At 39.6% G+C, this 20,103-nt stretch overlaps 1 protein-coding gene across 1 annotated transcript in view; it reads left to right on the forward strand.

Moving 5' to 3' along the window:
• The window catches only part of mrvi1 (murine retrovirus integration site 1 homolog), a 34,105-nt gene that overhangs the window by 11,771 nt on the left and 2,231 nt on the right, over window positions 1–20,103 (forward strand). The window contains exons 20-38 of the mRNA XM_044349814.1: window positions 204–232; window positions 6,333–6,560; window positions 9,451–9,557; window positions 9,653–9,714; window positions 10,908–11,081; window positions 11,432–11,509; window positions 11,618–11,667; window positions 12,005–12,061; window positions 12,334–12,789; window positions 12,935–13,013; window positions 13,655–13,775; window positions 13,934–13,964; window positions 15,248–15,388; window positions 15,623–15,754; window positions 17,237–17,390; window positions 17,680–17,729; window positions 17,941–18,093; window positions 19,096–19,157; window positions 19,802–19,924. Coding sequence (XP_044205749.1) covers window positions 204–232; window positions 6,333–6,560; window positions 9,451–9,557; window positions 9,653–9,714; window positions 10,908–11,081; window positions 11,432–11,509; window positions 11,618–11,667; window positions 12,005–12,061; window positions 12,334–12,789; window positions 12,935–13,013; window positions 13,655–13,775; window positions 13,934–13,964; window positions 15,248–15,388; window positions 15,623–15,754; window positions 17,237–17,390; window positions 17,680–17,729; window positions 17,941–18,093; window positions 19,096–19,157; window positions 19,802–19,924 — 2,287 coding nt within the window. The remainder of the gene's footprint in view (window positions 1–203; window positions 233–6,332; window positions 6,561–9,450; window positions 9,558–9,652; window positions 9,715–10,907; window positions 11,082–11,431; window positions 11,510–11,617; window positions 11,668–12,004; window positions 12,062–12,333; window positions 12,790–12,934; window positions 13,014–13,654; window positions 13,776–13,933; window positions 13,965–15,247; window positions 15,389–15,622; window positions 15,755–17,236; window positions 17,391–17,679; window positions 17,730–17,940; window positions 18,094–19,095; window positions 19,158–19,801; window positions 19,925–20,103) is intronic.

A 20,103-nucleotide genomic window follows, 5' to 3' on the forward strand; every position in this document is an offset into this window, starting at 1 on the left:
CATCAACCTCACAGGGAAGAAAACTCAATTAATTTTCTGTTGATTTGTTTTCTCTGCCTGTTTCTCTCTCTCTCTCTCTCTCTCTCTCTCTCTGTGTCTTTCTCGCGCTCTTGTTTTGTAACCGTCTCATGACATTTGCATTGCTTTCCTGTTTAATGCAAATCAACTGTCTTCACTGTCTGTGTGTGCTCTGGCTCCAACAGGTGGCATAGGACGAGGCGGCTGCAACGAGGTGAGACTCCCTGCGGCTCCAAAATATTATTTCTCTATATAAAAGCAGAACTGCATGCTTGTTTGTATCTTTTATGTTTGTTGGAAATGTTATTTTTGTATGAGATGCAAGATGTGACACTGATTACAACTTTCTTTCAAGCTTGCTAATGTAAAGGGAAAGTGAAATTGATCCTTTTGACTTTGTGCTTTGGACAGTAGTGGAAAATACATCAATTTACTTGTATTTTACTTGAGTTACTTGAGTATTACTTGTATGAGATGCAAGATGTGACACTGATTACAACTTTCTTTCAAGCTTGCTAATGTAAAGGGAAAGTGAAATTGATCCTTTTGACTTTGTGCTTTGGGCAGTAGTGGAAAATACATAAATCTACTTGTATTTTACTTGAGTTACTTGAGTATTACTGTGTTATGTTACTTTATACTTGTACTTCACCACAATTCAGAGGGAAATATTGCACTTTTTAATCCACTACATTTATCTGACAGCTATAGTATTATGAGTAGTTACTTTTTATGTCATATGTTTACAAAGTACAATGTTTTATAGTTGTTATAGATTGAACCAGCAGTTCCCCTCTAAATATCCCTACTAATCTTCTCATATGGTTTAATTAAAATAATTGTTCAAGGCTCAAAGTAGGTAAAAATATCCAATATTTCATGATAAAGCAAATATTAGAGAAAAGTTCAAAAACAATCATAGATTAATGTAGCATAACTTTGTATTTTCCTTCTTTCTACCCCATTAATCATCTCACAACCCCTTAGGTTCATCAGGTGACTCTTTGGAGGGGCCCGACCTCCAGTTTGGGAACCTCTTGGCTAAGCTACTTACCCATATAAAGTAGTTAAAACTAGCTCCACCTCCACCTGCTACAACAGTAAAAATGCTACTTACACACTGATGCAACAGTATTAACAATCTTACAATGTGATATAATAATATATCAGTTACAGGGGCCATTTGTCTGCAGAACAAGTACTTTACCTGTGATACTTAAAGTATATTTACCTGATAATACTTTTACTGAGGTAAAAATTCGAATGAAGGACTTTAACTTGTACATTTTGTTATTTTTACCAAGTGGTTTTGGTAGTTTTACTTGTAGAAGTAAAGAATATGAGTACGGCAATGCTTTGGGTAAAATTTTCAATGCCTAAAGTCAAAAAAATATTTTCACTTGTTGAAATAAAATACAAACATCTGACTTTTCTGCACAAATTGCTCCTTTGATAAGCGATTTCCTTCACACTGTTGCACTCAAGATTATCAGCTCACATTGATTCAAACTGTGATGCTGTAATTTGCTGTGAACGTCAGCTGTGTTCATACAGACAATGTGACTGCTGTGCTCGTTTTTTCCCCCCCCCCAAAAATCACAGCATTCAAGAGTCAAATGTCTCAGTGTTAAAAAGCAGCACAAAAGGCGCAGGGTTTGACAATGCAGTTTACCAAACAATAATGAACTTTTAAGAGCTCAGAAGAGGATGCGTTGCTCCCTCTTACCGGCAGAGTAAACATAGTTCAGAAGGACACAGTCTATCTATCTATCTGTCTGTCTCTCACAAACATGCCTTCACATAAAAACACACAAAAAATCCTCCCATACAATAGTTACAGTAACAAAACCTACAGAAAAAGCAACATACTTTACTAACTTTCTTCAGGTTTTAGCTGAGGGATGATCAGTGGAGCAGCAGCCTGAGAACACACACGCACACACACATAGAGACACACACACACACACACACTCCACAGCAGCCCAAAGAGGCATACAGAGCCCTTCTCCTTAAATGGTCAAAGCTCCCAGGAGTGAAAGAGAGGCTGCTGCTGAAAAAAGACAGGGAACAGAGGGGACGGGAGAAGGAAGGAGAAGCCCCGAGGATAGAGTAGTTTTCTGTGGAAAAGCCTGAGAGTGACAGTTTGACTGTGGGAAGTCGGTCTGAGTGGAGAGATCAGCGGGGAGTGAGTGTGTCTCCACGGCACTAGCGGTGGACTCAGGTAATGTGTGTGCTCTCTGTGGACAGGTTCAGATGGTCGGCTGTGTGGAGCTGTGGGGTCTTATGTGTGTGCATGTGTGATGGACACATGTGGATTTGTGAGATGCAGGAGATGCAGATGTGTCGGTGTTTCTGCAGCAGTGTCAGACTTGTGCCGAAGGGGGTGTTTTTGGACTTGCTGTGGTGTGTTTACGTAATCAAGTGTTTGTCTGAAAGTGAAACTCATCTCTCTGTCTTCTTGGTGTGTGTGACAATATATCAATGCGATTTAAAGTCAGTGTGTTTATCTGTTCCCTCATCTAACTGTTCATCTCCACATCTTTCCGTCTCCTTTCTTTTCTCATATTTCCTCTGTCCTGTTATCTCAGATTGTAGCTCTGCAGCAACCACTTCCTCTGCTGGCCCTGTGCTCTGTGCTTCTCACAACCAAATTTTAAACAAATCTGGCAAGAGGGAGCGTGCTTATGTAACAGAGGAGGGGGAGGAGGGTGCCAGTGATAGGCCTATGGTGACCCATCAGATTCTGTGACCTGCAGTGTTGGTTAAGTTAAAGCATGATGAGGAGTGAGATTGTTATGGTTAGGGTAAAAATATCAGGGCAGGTCACAGAGTCTGATGGTCACCGAAGGAAAGAGGCAGCTAGACCTGGCTGCAATGAGAGGCAATTTGCACTCCTGACAGTCCTGATGGACAAATGTTTTCTTTCTTCCTTGTTGTGTAAGAACAAGAATATCTAGAGGGGCTGTGTGTGCTCAGGCTTGTATGCTCTGTCCTGTTCCCCCCACAGGAAATAATCTGAGTGATTCAATTACTCTGCAATATTTATCTCAGTTTCATGGTCTGCCGGGGAAGCACTCCCGCAGTGCAGGCTGGCATCTCTGTTTGGACTGTGATATGTTTTAGTAGAATGAGTTCCTTCTGCCTGTGTCAGCACTGTGTCATGGTCTGGTTTATTATACTTGAAACAAGGTTATCAAAAGATGTTTAAAGTGTATCAAAGATACAACCTATTGAAATGATCATCAATGATTTCTTTATTGTTCTTCTTTTTCTATTGATTCCTTTCTTTATTTAGGGTTAGGGTTAGGACTAGAGTTAGGACTAACTAGACTAGTGAAAGAATAAAACACAAAGTGGTAACACAAATTAAATAAGGACTCATATGTTCAAGTCAAGAATAATGCAGGTGGTTGTTACCAAAGTCACCCTCAAATCCAGGGGCAATTAGATAACCATGTTAGAAATATTCGGTGAGTCATTCTCATGTTTATATATGAAAGCTGATCTAAATAACTGAATATGTAGAACTGAGGAGACTGTTCACACTTTCCGGTACAAGATAAGTGGCAGGTTTAGGCGGAGTATTTGACAAAAAACACATGTTCTGCTCACTAGCAAAAGATGTAAACTGTAACTCAACAGCAACGTTGAGTTACATGACTGCGTTTTAAAGGATCAAAAAGTCTGCAGCTAAAAGCTGAGAAGGAGACGTGAACTCAACCCTGTATACCAGTATTCCTGCAGTCAGGAAATATTCTCTCTGCTCACTGGGAGACAGCTAAACAACCCATTTCCTCCCAAGTGACTCACAGCCTTTCTGTCCCTATATGTTCCCAAGAACTTGTCATGTTTGTGATGACACAGAGCAGCACAGCGCATATTTTGGCTTTGAAGTGACTGAGGACTTGTCCCACGCAAAGTGCATGCCATAGCTCTGAAATAAGCGTTAATTTATCACACTTTTCACTCGCAAACTCTCATCCATCAGCAGGTACATGTGACGACAGGCATTGGCAAGTAAACGTAGACGCACATGCACCTCTTGATCTGTTTTTAGTAAACCAATGGCAGGTAAAGAAGCCTGAAAATAGTTTGTGGACACAGTGCGGCGTTTTCCCTGTGCTCCTTTTAAAGGGTTAAATTTGCTTGCCCTTTAAATTTGCATGAATTTGTGACTAAAAGGGAAAGAGATGCGAGTTCAAACAATGGCTCAAACAAGTTGCACACACGTAATATTTGACTAAATTAAGTCCTGTTTCTCTTTAGCTAAATGATCCATTATTATTGATGGAAAACACATGCATGCAGCAGCACAGCTCAGCCTTTACTTTTTGTTTGGGTTTGATTTAAGGATTTGATTTATTTTAGATAAAATATTCTACCGTCAAGAGTTCAAATTATACACTCCTGATCATCCCCAGCCTCTATTTTAGGAACTGGATACTTTTTGTTTTTGTATAATTGTCTCTGTTGCAGCGATTGAGCAGTCATTTTCTTTCTCTGCACTACTAGGTGCTTTATCTTTTTTTTCCTGTTTGCTTTTCACTTACACTATTCATATTTTGTTGTATCTTGTCTTCACTCATCTCTGTTATTATCTTACTACTGAATGGACCTTGAACTAAATTGATGATTTGTTATTGAATTTTTAAAAAAAACAACAGTTACAGATACGGTTTGTGTAGCTTCTCATTGCTTCACAGTTCAGTCAGCCCACGAGAGCAAGTTACACTTCATGTTTCAGGGTTTTATCACGGCCTTACACATCATCAGTCAACATGGACTGCCTGATGAAAGTCACAGTATGGGAAGAAAAACACACATTGTGCTTCTCAGGCTCAGTCATGAGTGGTATTTATTTGCATGTCCAATCACGCATGTTGTAAAGTGACAAGTGCGGAGAATCGTGTCCAGAGGCCTTGAGTGTTGAACATTGCTGTTTGGTCCACTGGGCACCATTCAGTTTTAAAAAAAAAAAGAGTCTAGAAGAATCTAATGTTTTACTACCTTCCAAAACCTGAAGATCTTTTATTGCATCTTTCTTTCTCCTATTCTCCCAGTGAAGGAAGGTTAAAGGTCCAGTGTGTAAAACTTAGTGGCATCTAGCAGAACGGACTTGGCAGAAATGGAATATAATATTCATAAGTATGTTTTAATTCATGTATAATCACCTGAAAATAAGAATTGTTGTGTTTTCGTTACCTTAGAATGAGCCCTTTATATCTACATAGGGAGCGGGCCCTCTTCCACTGAGGCTGCCATATTGCACCACCATGTTTCTACAGTAGCCCAGAACGGACAGACCAAACACTCTAGAGAGGGCCTTTGTATTTTTCACGAGTTTCAGTCACAGTTGGTACTCCTACACGCTTGGAGGGCGAGGGTGGGGGTATTCAGTTGGTTGCAATCTGCAACCTCACCACTGGATACCACTAAATCCTTCACACTGGTCCTTTAAGAAAATACAGTATATTCACAAAAGTAGGCCTACATGAATTTTCACTTTATAAAGTTTTTTCATGGCATAAATGAAGCACAGGTAGATTTATATCACTTGAATTTTTTGCTGTAGGCCCTGTTTTTACCAGTAGGTTGCGGTAGCCTACTGGTAAAAATGCATGTCACATAACTGTAATGTCCTCGGTTTGATTCATTTGTTGCATGACGTTCTTCATCTCCCTCTTTCCCGTCATCTCTCCACGGTCACTACCTAACAGCATAAACATGTTTAGAAAGTTATGTTTTTTGCTAAAATGTTCTTGGATCCCAAGGTGGTGGTACAACAACTCTAGGTGGTTGTGACTGTAGTTGACACCCACAAATTCAACCCCAGTCATGTGAAAGAATGAAACCGGTGTCACTTACTGATGCTGCGAGATTTTTTCAGTATAACATTAAAGTTCACGGTTCATTCTTCTTTGAAATGAGTGTGCTCTTGCTCTTTTGAGAGTTCAAAAAGCCATCCAGTTAAGCCTTAGGAACATTTAACAGTTTTTGTTTCTATTACAACAGTAACAGTACGTTGGGAAAATATGCTAATAGTGATGTTGCAAGGCCGTGGAGAATGAAGCTATTCCGGGGGTTGTTTATAGTGTGACTGTTTTGTTAGTTCTACTGTATCTTTTTTTAGCTGTGCTTTGCCAGAAATGACCATCTTCAGAATATCGTCATTCATGTGTGACATCTTTTTTCCTGTAGTTGATACAGCAAACTGAGGAAGCAGTAAAGAACAGTTTCCCCTCAATAGTACTCATCAACTGCACATGTGTCTTCTCATGCATAACGTACATCTTTTGTGTCTACATGTGTTTAAGGGCTTGCAGCTCCAGGAAGAGGAGAAACACTTGCTGCAAGGATCTCTACTTGATCAAAGTGGCCATAACTTCAAGGAGTACAGTGACGCCTCCTGTGCTGCTGAGAGACCCTTTATTTTCCCCCACACCCGCTCCCGTCCCTCACTGCCCCCCGCCATGCCCACACTGCCCGAGGAGGAAGAGGACTCCCCCGAGGAACTGGACAGTTCATCGAGCTCTCCCAGTACAGTGAGTGAAAGTGCTGTCACTTTCTGAAGCACATATTCTGTTTTTGGAAAAAGCATGTGAGTCAATAAAAACTGCCACTGAATAATCCATTTGGCCCTGGTGAGGAAACTCTATCAATGTTGCTACTGAAGGCTGCCTTCGAATAAGGCATCCTTTTTGGACTCGGCTGCTTTCCATTTATCAGTAGAAGGATTTGATTAATGCCTCTTAATGAAAAGCACAATGTTCTTTTCTTCAGCTACACACTTGTTTTTTACTCTGGTTCCACAGTCGAAACCAAAGCATTGGAATGTATTTTTCTAATTTGGGTGGACTTACCCTTTGAATAATTAAGATCCCCAGTCCGATACAGTTTGTTTTTTGTATTTGCTGACCACTTCAGAATGAATTATATAATCCTGAACAAGCATGATTTAGTCTCACTTAGTCAACAAAGTGTTAAACATTCAGCTGTTTGCAGTCGCTCATAAACACACAAGCTAGATAAGACATCTCTGCAGAATGTAATGAAGCTGTGTAATCTAATCTTCAAGCCATGTACCAACAGTATGAAAGTATCCACCTTTATTACAGCGCGGCCGTGGCCTTTCTGCAGCATTCAGCTTCAGACTCCTTTCATTAGGATTCCAGTGGCAAAGATGAGCTCTAAGAGGAGCGCTTAGGTAACTAGTGTTTGATGGCAGTCTGTGTTTATACGTACCTTTAACGGTTGGACAGGGATTTTTACAAGAAATAACTTTTTATTTCAGAAGTGAAGTTTTTCTTCATGCAACATTATGTTCCATGTTTGAAAATGTTCAACAGATTTAGGACAACATTCACATTCAGCATAATTTATCTGAGTGTTGATTTGTTCTTGGTCATTAAACCTCTGGAGTAAATGTTGGTAGATGTTTGCTGACTTTCTCTGCGTTCATTTTTGTCTTTGTTTAGCACCTTAACTCACATGCATGGCATCAAATGGCTCAACTATAACCTAACCTATAGCCTAACTGTTGTTGGACATTACATCGTCTTTTGGCATAACATTTTGTTATTTTAACAAAAGCTACTAGGAACCCATGTTACAAGAAAAAGGTGCCTGTAAAAATGTACAAATCGTCACTGATAATCACTCAAAATATTATTATAGAAGGTTGTTGAAGGTTAAAAAACTGTAAAATTGTCACTATTCATAAACATAAATACAGCAGGAAACTAATAAGACATTGATTTATAATACATTCTATTTACTCTTTTTTGTGGCTTTTTCATTGTAAGTATGTGTATACCTAATCACTGACAATTATAATAATTCAGCATCACTTTCTCAGCCTGTCTCTACATGATATATCAATAAAGTTATGTTCGAATAAATAAAGCATGCACAGTGAATTCACTGGTCAAAAGCCAGACACCAGAGGGTTAATGGTATTATTACTCATTCCTTTAGGTCTGTCTAATGCCTTAAAGTTTGACGCTGCAAAGCTAAAAGTTGCTGCTGAAAACTATTCAGGCTTCCTTAATAATCAATAATTATATTTATTTCAATCAAAAAGCAGTTTGAGCAATTCCTGAAGGCTTTGAGGGAAAATCTATTTGTTACAAATACTTTTGGGGGGCTGCCATTAAATGTATCACAGTTAGGTGGCTGATCCTAATCTTCCATCATACACCGTTTAGATTCAAAAAGTATAGGACTCTTTGAGATGGAGCAAATCACATTCCTGCTCCAAACACCCAAATTTATAAAGAGGTGGGGTCTTGTAATGACTCTGTCATCAAATTATCTACATTCCACATATTCATACATCCTTCCTCTTCCATCTCCTTTGTGACACTCACATTATACATATAATTAGTCCATAGATACACTCCCTCCCTCATCCCTGTTTGTTTGTTTTTCATTTCCGTTTGGTTCTCTGCATTTTACATCTGGCTCCTCCAATTTTACATATATTTTATTTAGATATATATTTAGCTGGAAAGTTTGTAAAGAAAATGATGAAAAGTGAAAAGTGTACTGTATTGTAAGGATGCTGAATTCAAAATGAAATCTAAGTTTGAAAAAAAAAGAGAGAGAGAATGTTCTCTGAGTGTTTCTGTCTGCCTTTGTAAGCAAAGCCGTGGTTTATCACCATGTTTACAGAAGTACTGTTGTAACTAATGAGCTGATCCTTATTTTAGTTTAAGACAGCTGTTGTCTCCAAATCAATCAACCAAGTCATCTCAACAGCAGTTGCAAATCTCTCATGTTCTCACAAATACTGTGTGTGCAGTGTGTGTGCAGTCAGGGTTGGATTACCAAGCGGGCAAAACAGATCACTGCCCCTAGACCCAAGAGTCCCCCAGGTCCACTGTTTGTGATTGTTTGATTTATTGCAAATTTGTTGAGATATGCACCAGTATAACACAAAATAAGCAGTTTTTTTACATAATCTTGAGCTGATTTATGTCAACATCTAGTTTAAATAGATTTGTTGTTCAGTTTGTTTTGTGTTTACATGATGCATATTCCTAAATAACATTGCATTTAATCAAATTACCACAAACACACTTAAGTGAGGCAAACCTGGAGTGTTGGTTGGTTTCTGGGGCTCTTGGGAAACTTTATTGAAGCTGTCATGTGTAGTTTACTGATGCTCTGTACCTGATGGGTACTTGAAGGCAATACAATGCATACACAATGCACATATAGTAGAACAAGAGGAACTGGAGGCCAACAGGGGCCCACAGCTTGATTTTTGCCCAAGAACAGATTGATGCGCACCTGCGTTCAGTCTGATGTTTCTGCACGTTTTTTTTCTAGTTTAACTCCTACAGTGTATCTTTATCTGTTACATGAAAACAAGACATGAGTTTTACTGTAAACTTGTTTTCACCTCTTTGTTTTGTTGTGTTTTTTTCATAGTCTGCACCAGGTGAAAGTCGAGCCGTTGTCATGACTGCCCCCACTATCATCTACCCACAGAAGGCCACTATTTTCCAACAAGATGGACGTCCACTGGAGCAGGCAAGGTAATCGTCTCCCATCTGGAACACAGAAGTAGTTTTCTTTTCTTCAGCTGTAAACAGGAATAATGTGTCTGTATCATTAATGTTTCCTCTCTCAGGCCGCATAGTCCCAGAGCTCGTCTGGCCAGAAACTCCTCTGGAGGACCCATCACCACAGTCGGTGGGTAAACCCTGTGCACACACACTAGAGCTGTAATAATCTAAAGATAACTGCAACACTATGAGAGATACTTTGATGAGTTTTTTTTTTGTTTCTCACAGACTTTTTTCTGGAGTGTCGGTCTATTAGTGGACTGTTTAGAATTCTTTTTACAAATCTACCTACTTTTCAACGTGCCTTCTTCACTGAACTGTACTCCTAATCTTTTTTTTAAAGTCTTGCCAAGGATTAATAAAACAAAACACTGCTTTCATGTTTTGTGTTCACACACGAAGCACCACATTTAGACTAAGTTTGGTCTTCGGTGTCCTGAGAGATGAATCTGTCTATGTGTCCTCCCACATGCCTGAGATGCTTTCGCTACTTTGATTACTTTTGATGTTTAGCTTGTTGCCCTTTTCTGAGCTGAGGAAGAGAAGAAAAAGCATCTCTGACTTGGCCAACCCTCATCACCTGATTTATTGGCTCACATCCATTTGTGAATATTTCCTTGGTATGAGACTTTATACTTAGAAATCCCACTTAATGCTAAAATAAAGAATTTCAACGAAAAAAAGAAGAAGAAATCCCACTTAAATATCCATGAGATACAGCTGCTCTTCAAATGATGCAATTCCAAAAGCACTCACAGACTTCTTGTGCTTAAATGTATCATAAAATGTACAATATATTTTCAGTGCATCAAGGACAGAACTCCCCATGCACAGCCAGTATTTTCAGTCAGGTGCTGGTCAGTCGCAGGAACATATAAGGTGAAAATCAAAATTAACCACCTCACACTGTAATGACTTTACTGTGACTTTATTAAGAGCAAACAACGCGTTTCGCCTGTAGCTTCTTCAGTTTCGCTCAGTACAACTGCTGAGTACTCATAGGTGTGATAAATACATCTGAGTCACATGACTAATTATCACAGTCTTCATTTTCTCAAAGTGAACATTTTACAAAGGGCACGAAAATGAGAATATCCATATTACAAAATACATTATGTGATTAATGTTACATATTTTCAGTGCCTTATTACCTCATGTTTCCAGGATAATACTGACTGATTAACATTGCTGTTTGTCTATAATTGTATTTCATAACTGCCTAAAACACAACAAATATGTTCTTCTACTTTAATGAAAAGCTTTAGAAGACAGAAAATAGAATAAAAACATGTGTACATGTGTGTGTGTTGTCTTTCTCAGACAGCACAGGTAATGTGATTGACCTGGTGAAGGATCAGCTGCCGGAGTTGCAGCTCTCTGAGGAGGATCGACAGAAGAATCTGGAGCTGCTGGAGCAGGCCAAGAAGGTCAGCGACCGCTTCCTGACGCGCCGCGGCCGTCGCTCCACCAGCAGCCTCACCGACTCACCCACAGGTAACTGAAAAAACAATTAAATCTGTGCAATGAAAACAAAAAACAGTCAAACAGTTCAAATAAAATAATGTAAAAATCTCAAACAACAATAGTTAGTTTAAACTTATTGCTAATAAATTTACAGAGACTTGTTATGAGACTTGTTGGGATTTTTTTGTAATTTTATGAGGGAAAATTCTCTTTTGGTGCTGTTTTTGTCCGTTTAACTTCATATTTAGATTTTTTTTTCTATTCTGAGGGTTTCTGAGCATGCTCTAGGCTTAAATATCTTTAATCTGACTTAGTTTGTTGTTTTTTAAAAACCCAGAAAGTCACATTAAACTAAATCCAGCACATAAATTTATCCTCAGGTGTTTCTCCGAATCCAACTCCATCATCTTCACCATGTTCTTCTAGAAGCAGCTCACTGACCGTCTCCCCTCAAACTGGTATTAACTTTAAAGCCTGACTTCTTCTACACTATTGAAAGCAAAGGCTTCATTTTTTCTTGTTGGTCTTTGTCAGAATAATTTTATTGTTTTTTTCTGCTGTTTCAGCTGTTGGACCCACAGAGGCGACACATGTCAGCTCCCAGCCTGCTGGTCAGGTAAACAAATTATCGGTACTGATAAACAACATTCACTAATGGTGGCTGAGGGTGTAAGATAAATATTTTAATTTCAATGCATGCTTAATTCATTATCCCCAATTAAAACTGTTAGTGCTGATTTTATTTTCCTGTTTATTGTGTCTTTAAATGTTGTTCTAATGCATTTCATCACATCAGGTAAAACACTTTGAATCCTCTCTGTGTTTGAAAGAGTTTCTCCAAAAAAACTCACCTTGCCTTGCCCTGAAAATCAGTTAAACTTTAATGAAGTCAACCACTGAACATGTAACACTAATTACCACTACAACATATGCTATACTGTCCTCTCTTGTAGCATCTGGAGGTTCCTTCTGTGAGGGAGCAGCCTGATGTGACGACCCAGGATCAGGAGGTCAGATAACAGATTCTCTCACTGCATTTCTTTTTATAAATACAGACATGTTGAATTGAATATTAGTAGTATCCTCCCACACACTGTCAGCAGTATGTTTATTGAGAAAGCAACACTCATATTGTGAGTTTAATGTCTGATGAAAGTGCTGACAGTGTGCAGGAGTTTAACAACGTCTTTGTTAATACAGATATGGCATTTTACTTCTAATACTACAGGTTTACTCATACAGCTGAGCATATTAATAACAGTTATATTCTTGCTACCCTCAGGGCAGCAGACTGTTGGTGGATTGGAAGCCCACTGAGAAAAGGAAAGTGTCCTCTGGGACTCTAAAACCCCGTTTTAACGTTCCGAAAGAGAAGTGTGATCTTGCTGCACCTAAAAGTCCTCCAGCAGTCAATAAAACTGATGAGGGAACTGGTCTGGGCCGAAACCCCAACCAGGCCCCGGCCACAGGGGTCGCCAAGCCCGTCCCTCGACCCCCTACCCAACAGGCTCCCTGTACAGCAGAGATCAAGACGATTGGGGCCTTCCCTCCACTAATGAGGGCTGTTTCCTGGGATGCAGTGGGTGGCCTCAATTCTAGAAATGGAGCCCCTAGTTTCCCTCCTGCAGTGGAGGAAACCTTCTCAGAAAAGCCCAGGGATGCTGTCTTCAAATCCTCAGGGTACAAGGACCTCCCCGTCCAGCCGGGGAGCACACAGAAACTGTCTAAACTCAGAGAGGTAAAGCACGAGTACAGAAGATTACATGTTGCTGTCATTACTGCCTGCTGTTCCACGTCAAATGCTGTAAGAAAATGAAAATGAAACAGAAAATGCTTTGCATGTGTGTGTGTGTGTGTGTGTGTGTGTGTGTGTGTGTGTGCAGGAGCACAAGCTGATGCGTAACCAAAGCGTAGTCGCATCCAAGTTACCGGACTTAAGTGAAGCTGCTGAACAGGAAAAAGGTAACAGTCCCTGTTTGCTCTCTCGTTCATGTAAGAAACAAAGTGCTTTCAGCAGCACAGAATGTCGCCAAGGGCGTGCACTTCCTGAATCTCAGGGAAAATCTGTTCCAGTCAGAAAATGATGATGATCTGTTCTTTGGGGTTTTTTCTTTTTTTTTCCTCTGTAATACCCATTTACTGGCAACCACACAATACAGTTAGAGAAATGCTGTTTTCAGTTTCTATCAGCAGATGGCGTGATTGTTAAAGTGTGTGAGCCATAGACCACCTGTGGAAGACATGAATGACTGTTAGTATTTTGTTGCCTTTTGGAAAGAGGCAGAGATGTAGACTTGAGACTTCATACAAGGCTCAAGTCAGTTAAGTTTGACTTGAGCTTTGTGTTAAGTCTGAAGTCACAAAAATGTGAACTTTAGACTTGGCTAAGAATGGAGTGCTCTGAGTCTTGACGGCTTTGACTTAACTTGAGACTTGAAGCCAAAAATGTTCTAAAAAAAGCCTCATGTTTTGACCTGATAAATTGTATTCTTTCAAAACTATCAACACTGCTTTGAAAGAAACTGCACAAATGTTTTATTTTATTTTAACGGGCCCTGACTTGATTTTTGTGAGGTCTGACGCATGCAGCGATCTGTCCGCAGGTCCTCCCGTTTCTCCAAACTCAGCCAGCAGTGAGGAGACGAAGGAGAAGTCAGACGCCATGCCAAACATTTCAGATGTGATGCTGAGAAAACTCAAACTTCACCGGGGTCTACCAGGCTGGTGCGTAACAAACCAACAGCTGCTTAGGTTAACTTTTACCTTTATGGCTTGTTTTCTCTGCCTAATAGCGCAAACATAACCTTTCTTACTCAGTCATACTGTGTACACAGACCTACATTACTTACCTTACTAACAGTTCCTCTTTGATTTCATTCCAGTGCACCCCCACTTACTGAAAAAGAAGTTGAGGTTGGTATCTGATCTGTACAGGTTGTTGAGTGATTTTCACACATTATTAAAGCTAAAAAAAATAAAGATATTACGTCACAAAAACATTCAAATGATTCTCATGACGAGGCATTGACAGTTTGTGCATGCTGCAGTTATGTGCTGAAAGCTTTATTAATTATTTTTGTTCTCCTGTGGTGCATTGCTTGGGCTTGTCGGCAGTTTAATAAGTTGACATTTTATAGGTTTAGGTTTATTTACAACACTCCAGTATATTTAAAACACAACATATCAGACTTTGTCAGGGATAGAACAATAAAGTCCTAGATGTATATCCATTCTTGTCCCTAGTATTTTCACAAGGTTTAACATTTTGGTATTACATAATAGCCTGAAAAATAGTGACTGAAATCATTTACAAATGCAATTATTTACAGTAACTATGAGATCAAAAGTGAAACCAAATAAAACACAACAACATTAAAAAGCACAAATACTATCACTTGATTTATGCCATGTCTGCCTCCTAAAAATATGTATTTAATTTAATATTGTTCCCATTTCCACTCTCAAAATACCGTACAGTAATTAACTGTGCACATGAGTCATAATAAAAGAACTCATAAACTTTACTGCCAACAGTAATCTGTTTATTTGAACCGTAAACTTCGTTCAAATACAGCTTCAAACAGTGCAATCAGATGTATTGTTCTACTCACTCCTGAACATTTTCCACATGTAGCCCCAAGTTTACAATAACCTGTTTTGTTACCAAGTAGTTAATTACACAGTTGTAAAAATTGGCTGCCTGGATTTGGCTGTTCTGTCAACAGGAAAGTTGTTTTCTGTTCCTGATCAGGCCGAAGAGACTCGCAGTGATTTCCTGTGGAGAAAATGCAAACATTAGTGACGCTGTCAGGCTCGGGCTGCGGCCTCTCTCGCTGCTCCCACGGGGATGCGTCTGGATCAGGGCAGTCAGAGGTCATATATTTCCTCTCAGCCATGGCCCATGCATGTTGGAAAACCGTGCAGACTGGCTTTGATCAACACAACAAAACATCAGGAGGTTAAATGTCAGGATCGCAGCTTGAGTCTCATTCACACAATAACCAATAAAAATGCATATTAGCCTCGAGTCAACACCCACACTGACTCGCGCTTACACTGTGGGAAAATTTTCTGTAGATTCCTCTGATCTGTTCCAGTGAGTTGGTGTGCTGCTATCACCAGCAGCTCATCTGTGTTTAATGTGTTGTTTAATGTGCCATTCTGAGTGTTATATTGCAGTAACTTCCTCCCCACAGAATGCATTTGTCCAGCTGTCACTGGCATTTCGTAATGATAACTACACTCTGGAGACCCGGCTCAAACAGGCAGAGAGGGAGAGGAACCTGACTGAGGAAGACACTGAGAAAGAACTGGAGGAGTTCAAAGGCGCTCTGAAGGTCAGTCCTCGAAAACAGCCGATTGACTGATATTAGATTAAGTCACTGGAAAAGAAGAATTCCCCCTGGCTCTTTAGTGCTCGTTTATCTGCCTAATGTTTCCTGGAAGTTTCCCAGAGTAAATATTTATCTTGTCTGAGTAAAAGTCCAGTCGCAGGTACCAAAGGGACATTGATGTACCCTGTGTTTTCTCAAGAGTGTGATGATAATAAAAAGATGTTGTGTTTCTTGGAGATGACGGCACCACAGTGGCAGAACCTGGAGCAGCGTGAGGCCTACCAACGCCTCATAGAGACGGTAGCGGTGCTGCATCGTCTGGCCACACGGCTCTCCAGCAGAGCGGAGATAGTTGGAGCAGTTCGACAGGTAAATAATTACACGCAAATAATCATATAAACCGAGAAACTGCAGGATGATTTAATGACAGAGAAAGAAAAGGCTGCATCTTGTTTTTTGAAAGATGCTGTTTTCTTCAGGATGTTTAGGGGCCACAGGAATGTCTCTTTGGCATTTTAGATTTGTTGGTGAAGGATTTTATCTGATGTCATGGCTGACCTCATTGTGGCCAAAACAAACATTTAAAAAAAAGAGCAAATTTACTGTTTTTGCAGTACAAGGGTCTGTTGCTATTTACAGCCCCAAACCACTGAAATGAATTACTGCCTTTTTCTTTCTTTGTACAGCTTCTCATATATTGACTAGAAATCTGTTGCGTGACTTTGAGGTTATTTATATACTCTTAAAATGTCAAGATTAAGGTTTTTGGTATCCACTGCTTCATACAGTTTGATGCAAGTAATAACTCCCTTGAAGTTATACTATCACATGCAAGCCATAAGAAGGAAAAATGTATTTATTGTTGCCACAATACCTTTCACCAGGTATTTATCTCCATGAGTACTGTACATATCCCTCACCTTTTGAACAAGAAAATGCTAAATGTGATGTTTTACTTGCAGGAACAAAACTTCCCTGCTGTGATTTGCTGTCTCTACCCAGTTTTGGTTTTAGGGCACATTTTACTGCACGGTTCAGTCTCACTGACCCAGTTTCCAGTAGCAGACAGCTGTTTTCAACAAACAAACTCTAATAAACCCACTGTACTACCTGCCCATCACCAAATGGCAGTCAGACAAAGTTAGTAACAAGCTGGTTAAGAGAGTTAAACCTCTAGAAAGCTAAATACCCAGATATGAAGAGAGAAAAAGTCAGAGATTATCGGACTTTGTTTCATCAGGTGGCCAAAAATGCGACTCTAATGGGATGATAACCTTGAGTCTGCTGGATATTTTAGTACTGTAGGTCATTTCTTTCTAAAGTTTCAGGGTGTGTATGTGGCTGTTGAAGCTCATCTGCCCCCTAGTGGCCAAAATCAATTAAGAAGTAACTTAACACCCCTTGTAAATCTTAAATTTTGTTTTTACTGACCTCCAGTGGCTTAACTTATCACCTCGCTGCAGTGATGTACAGGTGTACTCCAGTACACCGTGACATCATTGTTGTTGGGAGCAACAAAACACACTTCCGATCACACGCAAGAGGTGAAACAGGCTTGAAACTTTCAAGCAAAGAGGGCAGCTTTTCTGCCCGGTGTTAAGTTACTTTTTAATTTAGTTTTAAAGACATATTTTACAAAATAGTATATACGTTTATTCAAATCTTGTGTCCGTCTTATGTTTTCCAAATTGTTGCATAACTCCTACATCAAGCAACCACATGTTCAAAGTCTTTCTGCTTTAATGTTTAGTATAGTTACTTTGGGCAGTTTTCTTTTAGAAGATGTTAACATTTCTGTACGTGTATGTTTCAATGCAGGCTTGTTTTTATCAGTGTTTCATTTTTCAACAGGAGAAACGTATGAACAAGGCCACTGAGGTCATGATGCAATATGTGGAAAATCTGAAGAGGACGTACGAGAAGGATCACGCTGAGCTGATGGAGTTTAAGAAGCTGGCCAACCAGAACTCAAATCGTTGTTATGGAGGGTCTGTAGACACTGGAGGTAAGACTACACTAATTCACTTCAAGCACAGGAAAACACAGGGAGTGAAACTCAGCCAACCTGACATTACATTTTTCCTCTGCAAAGGGTTTCATGGTTGTAAGTGGAAAGTATTTTTAAACTTTATATATACAGGCCTTTTTTAGCACTACTTCTGCTTTGCTATGTAAGCATATATTCACCTAGGGACGTTTAATATCACCTGGAGTATCTTATTATAACAGTTTTAATGCAGCTTTGTTAATGACAATAGCATGAAGTAATGTATGATGTGTGTTTCTTTTTAAAGATGATGGAGTTCCTCGACCGTCAAGATCAATGTCCCTCACCCTTGGAAAGGTAATGTACTTGAATTTTCTTGAGTGATGTTTTTTGTGGATTGGTTTGGCTTGTGTTTCTTGTCTAATTCATTAAATTCTTTCAGTGACATTCTCATACCTCTGTAGGTGTAAATGTCCAAAGCTTTAACATTTCCAACATTCATCTTTTTCTCATTCGTTGCACTGAAACTGTTGCCCATTCTCTCTTCTCTTCACTCGGCACTCCGCAGGCTCTGCCCAGGCGCAGGGTGAGTGTTGCAGTGGTGCCTAAGTTTAACCTCCTGAATATCCCAGGTCAGTCCCCAGCCGCAGCTGGCCCCGGCTCCAACTTGACTTCAGGTCCCAACGTGGGACCCACTGCCAGTGCTGCTCTTCCTGTTCTGGTAGGTCTTCCTGTTCCCGAGCTGAACTCTAAAATGTAATATCAAGCATTTCATAAATTCGCTTTCATTTTGACTACTGAATGAGTGTAAGATACATTTTGTGTTAGTTATTTATTGTTTTTCAGATATTACTATGTTTTTCAAAATAGATTAACAGTGTTTTGGAATGTGACCATCTGTCTCATATTACTATAATTTACTGATTATGAGTAATAACCTCTGTTCAATGTCATATCAACATTAATTGTCAGTGGTCAGTTACTTGAGTAAAAATTATACTGTTATACTTCTGCTCCACTACATGTATGTGACAGCTTAATTTACTGATTAGAGTTACAGTTTAAGACTGATCTATGATGAGCTTATAAAATGCGTGCACAAAAAGCAGTGTCTGATAAGGGTTCCTTGTCACGTTTTTAGATGTCTACAAGCTGTTAGTAGTTCAACCAAAGAGATGTTTCCCCTCTAAACTTCTCAGATGTTATTTGAATGTTTGTTTAATGCCTAAAGAGGTAAAAGTCTCCGATTTATTTTTTTAAAGGCAGAATTTGAGAAAAGTCAACAATATAAATTTATGTAGCAAAACCTTGTTTTATCTTCTTTCCTACCCCATTAACCATCTCATGATCCTCCAGATTTATCTTACGACCCTCGACTGGGAACCAGTGAACTCAACAACTAAACTTTATAAAGTAGTTCAAACTAGCTCAACCTGCTACAATAATAAAATGCTGCTTACTTATTGATGCACGAGTATTAACAATCGAATCATTACATATATAATAGTATAAAACTCACAAGGGCCATTTTTCTGCAGGAGTAGTTTTACTTTTAGATACTTTAGGCTGATAATACTTGTGTTCTTTTACTTGAGCATGATTTAAAGTATTTTTACACAGTGGTATTGGTACTTTTACTTACTTCTTCCATCCTTGTTAATTGCCAATTATTGTTTAAAGAAAAATAATATTCTTCAACATTATTCAACACTTTTCTCTTTAGAGTGAAGCAAATGATGTGAAAGGAAACGCTTCATCAGAGGCGGCACAACCAGCAACAGAATGGTATGTTTGGTGTACTGGTAGTGTTTTGCTTACACACACACACACACACGACTGCATGTACAGTACGTGCACATACCGTTGTCTGATTCCCAAGGTCGACACACAGTCCTTGAAACAATGGGCCAAGAAAAGCCTGAAATGCTAATCATTCTTATCAAACGCATTTTGTGCTGAAGTGGGACCTTTTGGCTTGTTTGTGTGCCCTTCAGGATGTGTTTTACAGAGCAGAAAGAGCCCCAGTGAGGGGAAAATAACTTTGAAAGCATAAAAAATAATCAAATCCTGCTGCAGTTGATGGATATGCTATCCTGGGTCGTAATCTAAACATTTGTGCAAGAGTTTGACAAAGTCCAGGCACAAGGCTCCAATCATATCCTGGTTATAAAGTGAGCTTGAGTAGAGCTCTCGAGTGTCTGAGCTAGATGTTCTGTGAGAGGACAAGAATAGCAATAACAAACGTGCAAAGTGCCAGCTCAACGTTTGTACTCTCATGCAAGCTCCCACTCTGCGGTTTGTCCATTATAAGACAAGGCCACGGTGTTGTCATGGAGCCTGAGTGTGCACTCCTCACAGTTTCATAATGTCTGCTATGATAGTGAATGGTGTCTGAGGTTGATTGTATTTTCCTATCTGAAACAATGCAGTGGAAAGAGTGTGGCGGAGCAGGAAAGCGAGCCAGCCAAGCCTGCAGTCAACTTAGAGGAGATCAGAGCTGAGATCAGAGCTGAGCTCAAGGCAAAGATCGAGGAAGAGGCGTACAATAAAGGGTGAGACCTTCTCTCCTGCTCGTTAACTTCACATAAACACACACGCCATGGTAGTGGCTTATCATAAATCACCACATTTATGGGACCCATCATTTTTGTTGTTATACAGGTGAATCCTCTTGTGTATGTACAGTGACAAATTATAGGACATTCTTACCGTAAAGTATTTTATCACCGTA

The sequence above is a fragment of the Thunnus albacares genome, chromosome 1, assembly GCF_914725855.1.
Source record: "Thunnus albacares chromosome 1, fThuAlb1.1, whole genome shotgun sequence".
In the NCBI taxonomy this organism is placed as follows: Eukaryota; Metazoa; Chordata; class Actinopteri; order Scombriformes; family Scombridae; genus Thunnus; species Thunnus albacares.